This window comes from Lipotes vexillifer, unplaced genomic scaffold (assembly GCF_000442215.2).
Source record: "Lipotes vexillifer unplaced genomic scaffold, Lipotes_vexillifer_v1.1 scaffold120, whole genome shotgun sequence".
Taxonomy (NCBI): Eukaryota; Metazoa; Chordata; class Mammalia; order Artiodactyla; family Lipotidae; genus Lipotes; species Lipotes vexillifer.
Genome location: NW_006791240.1, coordinates 4,295,567 through 4,305,405, shown reverse-complemented (window position 1 = coordinate 4,305,405; position 9,839 = coordinate 4,295,567). Strand labels below are relative to the sequence as shown.

The 9,839-nt window shown below is 33.9% G+C and overlaps 1 protein-coding gene across 1 annotated transcript in view; it reads left to right on the top strand.

The window, feature by feature from the left end:
• Nucleotides 1-9,839, top strand: part of BRCA2 (BRCA2 DNA repair associated) — a 53,242-nt gene that overhangs the window by 18,340 nt on the left and 25,063 nt on the right. The window contains 3 exon segments of the mRNA XM_007464256.1: nt 1-787; nt 2,867-2,962; nt 5,840-5,909. Of these exon segments, the coding sequence (XP_007464318.1) occupies nt 1-787; nt 2,867-2,962; nt 5,840-5,909 (953 nt within the window).

Genomic DNA, 9,839 nt, shown 5'->3' with positions numbered 1-9,839 from the left:
TTTCCCAAAGTATCATTTAAAAGTAATGAAGAACATTCAAAGAAGTTTGCAAGAGAAGAAAATACTGTGATACATACCCCCCAAAATTTACTATCATCTGCTTTCTCTGGATTTAGTACAGCAAGTGGAAAACAGGTTCCAGTTTCTGAGAGTGCCTTTTGCAAAGTTACGGGAATGTTCGAGGAATTTGATTTTATTGGAACTGAATGTAGTCTTCAGCATTCACCTCCATCTAGACAAGATGTATCAAAGATACTTCCTCCTCCTTGTATTGATAAGAGAACCTCAGAACACTCTGTAAGCTCCAAAACGGGGAAAGCCTATAATAAAGAATTTAAATTATCAAACAACTATAACATTGAAAGTGATTCTTCAGAAAATAATCATGCTATTAAAGCTTCTCCATATCTCTCTCAGTTTAAGCAAGACAAACAACAGTTGATGTCAGGAACCAATGTATCACACGTTGATAACATTCGTCTTTTGGGTAAAGAACAAGCTTTACCTAAAAATATAAAAATGGAAATTGGGAAAACGGAAACTTTTCCTAATCTTCCTATGAAAACAAATACAGAAGTTTGTTCTCCTAACTCCAAAGATCCAGAAAACTATTTTGAAACAGAAGCAGTAGAGATTGCCAAAGCCTTTATGGAAGATGATGAGCTGACAGATTCTGAACTTCTAAGCCACGCCAAACACTCTCATTTTACATGCCACAAAAACGAGGAAACGGTTTTGATAAATTCAGGAATTGGAAAAAGAAGAGGAGATGCACTTGTCACAGTTGGTAAGTGTCTGTTATTTCCTGTTGGTTTCCCAATCATGTTTTAAATTAGGTCCTTAATAATTCTGATATGCTAGGTTGTAGCAATTAGGATATTATACACTGTATATTTTTTTCAGACTTTTATGTGTAGTTTGGGAGAATGCGATTTCACTCGTGATATCACTGAGTCTGTGTACCAACAAATCATTGACTGAGTCCTGTTTACATACATATACATAGAGAAGGAGAGAGAGTGCAGAGGTTCAGACTCTGGGTCTTAAGAACTTTAAAAGTTAGTTTCTAATTATAGGTGTTGCTTAGCTTTTTTTTTTTTTTTTCTCATCCAGGAAGTGTTCTAAAATCAGTTACCATTAGCAAATAGTATTCTGGTCTTAATGCCATTTGGAGTATGTTCTAATTTCTCTTTTAAATGTAGTATGTTTAACAACTTAGGTCAATTATTAGGTTAATTGGATGTTTGATTATTTTTTTGTGTGTTAGTATCTCTGTCTAGGAGTAATCTTAAATAATTGAATCTGTTGATTAGTTACAATTAAAGTAAGTAAAAACTAATTCTCCGACTTTTAAGTGGATGATCTTAAATACCTAGCTACTGTTTAAAAACTCTAGACTGGTAGAGTAGTTGAGTTACCACAACTTTTCTTGTCCAATCCCTTCACATTATGGAGAAAGACACTGAAGCCAGTCAGTTCATTCTTCCACTTGGTGCATTTTGCCCTTAAGTCATCCTGATGGATACAGACTTGCTTAATCAAGTCTTATCCAGGTCACATTCTTTACCAAGTTTATGTTATGGGCGAAGTAGTAAGTTTATAATACTTAACTTAAACTGTTGCTGTTCTCTAGTGCAAACTTCTGAGGTGCAGATGCTTAAAGATATTCATAATTCTTTCATGGAAAATAATGGCTTTATTTATAGGACCCTGTTTTGTTCATGTGTGTACTAAAGTGGGTTGGCCTTATGCTTAGGAATAAAAACAACTCAGACTTCTACTAAATGTTCTCAACAATATCACTGTTTCATTTCCCTCACTTCTGTTAGATATCAATATATATAGCTTAATCAGCTGCTGGTTACTTGAATAGTACAGGTTCTTGTCAAGCAATTAAGTCACTTTATAATCTAACACTTGATAAAGGCTTGCATGGACATTTTTATTTATTAAATCCTTCAAGTTCGCTTTCTTTAATAAAACGTCAATTCCTAATAGCCTGTGGCTTTGTAGTTTATCTCCACCTTGACTCTGTATGCAATTCAGGTTTCCAATAAAACTTGATTTATACTTTTAAAAAAGCATCAAAGAGCAAAGTATCTGTTAACACATATTATCTCAGGATGACATGGAAATGCATAACAAATTATGGTTTAAGTTTACTCTCAGCCTTTGTAGAGTTTTTAAATAAGAAGTACGTATTGGCTTCCCTAGTGGCACAGTGGTTGAGAGTCTGCTTGCTGATGCAAGGGACACAGGTTCGTGCCCCGGTCCAGGAAGATCCCACATGCCGCAGAGCGGCTGGGCCCGTGGAGCCTGTGCTCCGCAACGGGAGAGGCCACAACAGTGAGAGGCCCATGTATCGCAAAAAATAAATAAAAAAGAAGTACATATTACTTTTGGTAATACTTGAATGTAATTTTGGTAATTTAAAATCTTTTTTCCTACTCACTGACTCTAATTCAAGGACCTATATAATAAATTCCTTCTTGAGTGTAATGCAAAAAAAAAAAGTTTATTTGAAGAAATTTTGTTTGTCCTTATTGCCAGTAAACCTAGAGTTACTAAGTGGCAGTTTATTAAAAAATAGCTTATCTGTGATATCTGGTAACACCTGTTTATCCCTGGACCCTATTAAATAGTGGTATTTTAAATAGTCAAAAAATAATAGAAATTAAATTGATGTTGAAAAATTAATTTTCTCTTTCAAAATAGAATTTTTACTATTTAAATTATAATTATGTATTTTTTAGTTAACATATTGTAAGAGTCAGTACTTCAGTTTTTAAAAAAATGGACTATAGGCTTTTTTTAAAAAAAATTGATATTATTTGTTTTAAAAACATGTATGGAAATTTCCTTTTAGGGGAACCCCCAATCAAAAGAAACTTGTTGAATGAATTTGACAGGATAATAGAAAATCAAGAAAAATACTTAAAGGCTTCAAAAAGCACTCCAGATGGTAAAATTTGCTTTTTATCCATATCTTTTTCTATAGTTACTATATTTAGTATTCTTTAAGTTATTTTTCTTTGGGTATGTAGGTAATTGGGCACGCCTTTACAGTGTGGTTTGTTAAAGCTTACATCTTGCCTTGTTTTGTTATGTGAGCTTTTCCTTCATAATACCTAGTATAATGTGGAGGTTCTCCATAATTGAGAAATGTGAAATGATAACAAAATAATGACTTTTAAAATAAAAAGCTGTAAGAATTTAGTAAGAACTTAGTTAAATACTTTAAGCTCAGGTTCTAGAATCTAGTTGATTTCATAATATTTACATGAATCAGTTATTTAATTGAAAAACAGTGACTTTCAAATTATGTTATTTCTTATACATTTATTAGATGGGATTCTTCAGCAAGGAAGAGCTTTCCCTTAACAACTGGGGATGAACTCTATAGTTCCTCCTAAAAAGGCAGGGTAAATATTGAATTCTTTCCCTTTACTTACCAATTTTCAGAGTAAAGAGTAGTTGGTGTAGTAATCACTACTAATGGTAGTAAAGGAATTTTTTTCTTAGTTGAGTAAAACTGATTTCTTAGATTTTTATTTATAATGTATATATAAAGTTTAAAAGAACACATTTTAAGTAATGTATTTCTTTACAAAAGAAAACATTTTTTGATGCTCAGATCATTTCAAATTTGAAAGTGGAAACCTCTTCAAGTATTTCCTAAGAGTTTTTTTTTTTAATATGCTTTAATTAACCTTTGAACACTTTCTTGCTTTTTATTATCACAAAAAGATTTCTTAGGGAGTCGTAATTCCCTGCCCCAGTTCTAGAATCCTTAGAATCTACAAAGATCCTTCCAGTGGTTAATATTTTTTAAAAAACAAAATTTGAATGCTAACTATGCTCATAGCTGCTGGTGTATTTTTTATTAATGCTGCATTCTTGGTTTCTAATAACATATTTACTTACTTGCTTTATCTTCCAGCCATGGTTCTCAAACTTTTTGATCTCAAGATCTCTTTATACTCTTAAAAATTATTGAGGATCCCAAAGAGCATTTGGTTGTGTGGAGTATATCTATTTATATTTACCATATTCAACATTAAAACTGAGAAATTTTAATACTTGTAAATATTAAATATTGTGCATTGGTCAGTTTGAAAATATTAGTTCAGAGTTATGCAGCTCTTCCAAACGACACATTTTATTATACAATCTTAAACAATTACTTTTGTTAATGTCACCACTGATCTAATCTGAAAATTTAGTATTGGGAGATTGTCAAGCTAACAGCCAGATACAGGCATTCCAAAATTGTCATTTTGCTTAAAAGCTTGAATTTTACAATTCAGTTTGGCAGCAAATACTGTCACTTGTTTTTTTGTAGTGATAAGCTCATTTCATTCATTTTTGAAGAAATATCTGCTGAATACCCAAATCTGAAAGATTGTGATTTATTGGTTATTCTTTCAAGTAAAAATGGAATTCTTTGGGACAAAAATGATTAGTGCAGTTCACATAAAGTGCATTTCCTCAAGACAATTATTGCACTCAAGTATGCAGCAGGACATACCAGCAGTGCTAATGTCAACACAGTGAGAAAGATACATATAACTTCTCCTCCTCCTCTTTCTTTGCCTTTTTCGACTTCTTCTTCTCCTTCTTCTTGTTATTATTATATGATTGTTATTATGATAGTTTGACAGCTTGGATCCCCTTTAAGGGTTGTGGGTTCCTCCCACCCAGGGTTCCATGGATCACTCTGAGAATCACTGTCTTACAGTGTATGTATAATAGCTTCAAGTTTACAATACCAGTGTTAATAAATACCAATAATAAAACTACTAAGGGAAATTTAAGAATTCTTTGCAGTTTTTGTCCTAAGAATATATATCATTAAGAATGTGTAGTCAAAGTTCTGTGTTCAAATGCCACTCAAAATAATTATTTTATTTGTGGTTAACAATTTAATAATTAGGTTAGATTCATTTGTTTCAGTTAGTTTTCAATTTTAGGATTTGCTTTTTCTTATTTAATTTTATATTTGAATAAATAGAATGTTTACATAGTTCGTCCATCAAAACTACAGAAAGGTTTTCTTGGAGAAGCCTGATTTCCATTGCCATCTCCTCTACACTGTTCACCACCTTCCTCACTTCTTGCTCACTATATTAGTAACTATTTTCAATGGTTTTTGGTCTGTCCTTTTAGGGTTTCTTTTTGTGAAAATAAGTAAATATGTGTATATATGTTCTCATTACCTTTCTTTCTTACTCAAAGATATCAGTATGCATATGGTTTTGTACCTTCTTTGTTTGTTGTTTACTTTAGAATTTATCTGGAGATCATGCCTTAATGAGTATCAAGAGATCTTCCTCGTTCTTTCTTGTGGTTGTATAGTACTTGATCATGTGGCTGTATCAGTGTATTCTGGTTTATTCAACCAATCCCGTCCCTACTAATGGACTAGTTTTGAAGATTTAAGAAGTACAAGTTACCTGCTGAGAATGAATAATATCCATAGTTTAACTTGTCAACCTTCATAAAACTAAATTTTATATTTGCATTGGCAATTCACTAACACATTTGAGTTATGATTAACATCAGCTGACTAAATTTATACTGATTTCTTATATATGTTTGCACTGTGAGTTATTTGGTATTCATCATTATCAATTTGTGAATCAAATTTTTGATGGTTATTAACTAAGCATTCATTATATGCATTGAAAATTTTTTAATGTATAATTTTCTCACATTTTTGTGTAAATATTTACAATAATGTGTAATGAACAGACATAGGAAATAAAATCTCCCGTTAGATTTTCATTAATAATATAAAAGACATTTCATTAATACATAATGTAAAATAATATTTTTCTAGGCACAATGAAAGATAGAAGATTGTTTATGCATCACATTTCTTTAGAGCCAGTTACCTGTGGACCCTCTTGGTAAGACATGTTTAATTTTTTTTTTTAATTCTACTAATATAGTATAGGAAAAATGTGGCTTTTTAAAATAAATATTTCTAGAAATGCTGGTTCTAACATACAGTACAGACATTAACACTTCCCCTTTTTGAAAGCCTGCATCAGGATTAAATAATTCAGTGCTTTGGTAGTACTTTATAGTGCTGTGCATATTATTATCTCATTTTAAATAACTTTGTAAAGTAGAAAAACAGATTTTATTGCAGTTTTGTGGATAAGGTACTGAGGTTGAGAGAGATTAAGGAAATTACTCAAAACCAATTAATAAAGGTGGCATATATTATATCTCAATTATATTAGTGGAAGTGAAAGAAAAATTAAAGATGGCATATGTTGAAAATATGCTTTTATCTCTCCTCCCTCTCAAAACCCTATTAGTTACTAAGAGAATTTTTTTAATGTATAAACTGTATAAATGTATACAATTTATAATGTAAATGTATTATAATGTATAAATCTGTAATGTATAAATCTGTAAGTATAAATGTATAAATCTGTAAGTGTTGTTTCAGAAGAAACAACAAAATTTTAGAAGCTAAAGATCATGAATGATTTAGAAAGACATAGAAAGCTAAAACCTGACTTTAGAGCAAGCAGAGAAGCTACTCAGTTTCCCCTAAAGAACCTGAGAAAGACTCAAATTGGCAGCAACATGTACTTCTGAAGGTGAGGTAGAAAATAGGAAGATTAGTTGAAAATCTGTTTAAGAGACATCTACATCCCCTCCCCCACTGCAGGCAGGCAATTATCCCTCTTCTGTCAAAAGACCAGAAGGTCATTCTCTGGAGAAGATGAATTGGAGGGATTCTGAATTGGGGATGGGGTTGGGGGAAGATTCTGAAAAGAGAGATAAAGTAAAAATCTGGATGTCGAGTAGTGAGACTCCCTAGCCTCCTTCCCACACTTGGTTCCCAAATGCTGGCAGCCAGGCCTCTAGGCAGAAGACTAGACGATTGTTTCTGTGGGTAACAGGAATAGAAAAGACTAAAAATACTGACAGTTGTGGTTACTTAAGTTAAACCGCATACCAGATCACCAGACAGTGAAGCCAACAACTGACAAGCCCACCAGCACACAGCTTCCAGTTAGCTCTTCAGTGCTTTACACTTAAATGAGAATAGCTAATCAAGGATCACTAGTCATTAGAAGAAAGCCTCTGGGAAAGATAGTATCCAAAGTACAAAAACCAAAGGACAGAAAAGGAACTTAGAGGAAATAGACCATGCAACAAGAAGAAAACTTCAAAAAAAGTACTAATATTTTTAGGAAAGAGAACATATTGCATCTGTAAAATAAGAACAAGTTGCTATAAGAAGAGCTCTTGGAAATTAAAAATATGATGGCACAAATAAATTAACTCAGTAGAAGAAATAGAAGATAAAAGTTATGAAAACTCCCAGAATATAGTGCAAAAAAGAAGAGGAGATGAAAAAAGAATGAAAGATAATTTTAAAAGTCAGTCCTGTGGCTCTAACATCTGAAGATTTGGGCTTTGAGAAAGAAGTAACAGAGGAGAAATACAAGTTTTCAAAGAAATAATTTAAGATATTTTATCAGTACTGAAGGACATGAGTTTCCATGATTAAAAGGACCCTCTGAGTAAGCACATGAATAAAAATGACCTGTACTAAAGTATATCCTTGTGAAATTTTAGAAAATCAGGTTTCAAATGAAGTTTCCAGAGTCATAATGGTATGAGTCCTCTCATCATTAACAGTGGAAGCTAGAAGGTTATAGATTACCGAGCAGTGCCTTTAAAATCCTGAAAGAAAATGATTTTCAACCTAGAATTCTACCACTGACCAAAATATCAAATAAGTGTGAGGATAAACATTTTTCAGATGTAAAGTATCAAAAGGTTTGTCTCCCACACACTTCTCAGGGAGCTAACTAAAGTCCATAAATCAGAAGGAGGAAGATATAGGATTTAAGAAACAGGAATTCAACATAGGAGAAAGTAAAGGGAATCATCAGGATTATACAGAAGGGGGAGATCCCAGAATTACAGCTGTGTGGCTAAACCTAGACAGGTACCCAGACCATTTTGGTAGAATAAAGCCCTGGGAGAGTTTGCCTACCAGAGAAAGATTAAAGCAGAACCTGAAGTATTTTAATGTATTAAGAAACTTCTTGGTAAAGATGGTGAATTGAGCATACTCACCTACTTTAGTTGCCTCTCAAATTTTTACCAAAACAACCATGAAGGAATTCATACATACACATATAGACACACGTCCCCTCCCCAAAGACAGGGAGAATGGGAAAGGAGAGACCACAGTGACTACATTGTTCAAAGCATACATACAGGAGAAAACTGATTTGAAAGTGGTAGTGGGGAGAGGAGAGAACCAACCATTTTACACTAAAGAAGCCTCAAAAGCTCAGGAACTGGTGAATCTTCAGAATTGGGTGGTGAGGGACTTCCCTGGTGGCACAGTGGTTAAGAATCTGCCTGCCAGTGCAGGGGACGTGGGTTTGAGCCCTGGTCTGGGAAGATCCTACGTGGCGTGGAACAGCTATGCCCATGCGCCACAACTACCGAGCCTGCACTCCAGAGCCCGCAAGCCACAACTACTGAAGCTTGCGTGCCTAGAGCCCATGCTCCGCAACAATAGAAGTCACTACAATGAGAAGCCTGTGCGCCGCAATGAAGAGTAGCCCCTGCTTGCCACAACTAGAGAAAGCCCGCACACAGCAGCGAAGACCCAACACAGCCAAAAATAAATAAATTAATTAAGACAAAAAAGAAAGAAAAAATAATTGGGTGGTGAAGAAGGAACCAAAATAAGGGTATATAGGTTGAAAATCTGTTTTAAGATGCAGTCAAATCCCCTCCTTCACTCCATGAAGCTGGGCACTACCTCTTATGCACTCTAACAAAAGACTAGAGGTTAACTGTCCAGGGAGGATACAATACAGGGTTTCTTTATTGAACACACTAGGCACAGTGGAAGGCAGGAGTAATATACTGAAGGCAAGGGGATCAGGTTAATGTGTGCACACTGAATGTTGGGGGGCTCTCCTCCCCAGGTCTTCTTCCCCCACTCAGCTTCCAGAATGCTGGTAGCTAAGTTTTCACTATTAGAAGCTTCCAGTTAATCTGCAGTGTTGCTTACAATCAGTAACAGTGTACCAAAGGCTTCCAAACAGCTCTGTGATCCCCGATGCTTAAATATGAACAGACAACCAAAGATTACTGAACATCACAAAAACCAAAAATGAAATAACCAAAAATCAAACTAATGAAAATAACTTAGAAGAAACACTATTCAGGGAGCAGAATGCAAAGAGAATTATATGTATAAAGCTGAGAGTTTGTGTGTGAATGAATGATAGAAAAGTAGCAGAGTTTTAAAAAAATAATAACCCAATGGAAAGCAAACGTTGTAAAGATAGGAAGTACAATGAGAATGTACTACATATTAATACCACATATACTTTTTACTAATATAACACACTCAGCTGTAAAAAGTATTTAGTCATAATATAAATGTGAAATATTGACAGAATCGAATACATAACTTGGGAAGATGAGGAAAGGAGAGAGAGAAAGAGAGTTTGGTAAAGTGGAAGTGGTCTTGTGGGAGCTAAGAGTGTTTGGTAAAGTGGAAGTGGTCTTGTGGGAGCTAAATCTTCATTCTCCATGGTGGCTTTTCTATAGAAAAAAGCCCAGAAGAAGCAGTTACTGAGGTGTCACTTATAGATAATGGATGTGAATATCACAGAAGCATCTCAAATTGTAGACAGCAGTTGTAAAATCTTTTCTAATGGTAAATTTTTAAGCCCAAAGATATGGTTTAAATTGCATTAATGTTATCTTTGCAAAAATAACTACTTGTGACATTGTTGAAAAAGTCATCGAATTGTACTCCGGAATATATTTTTCAGCAG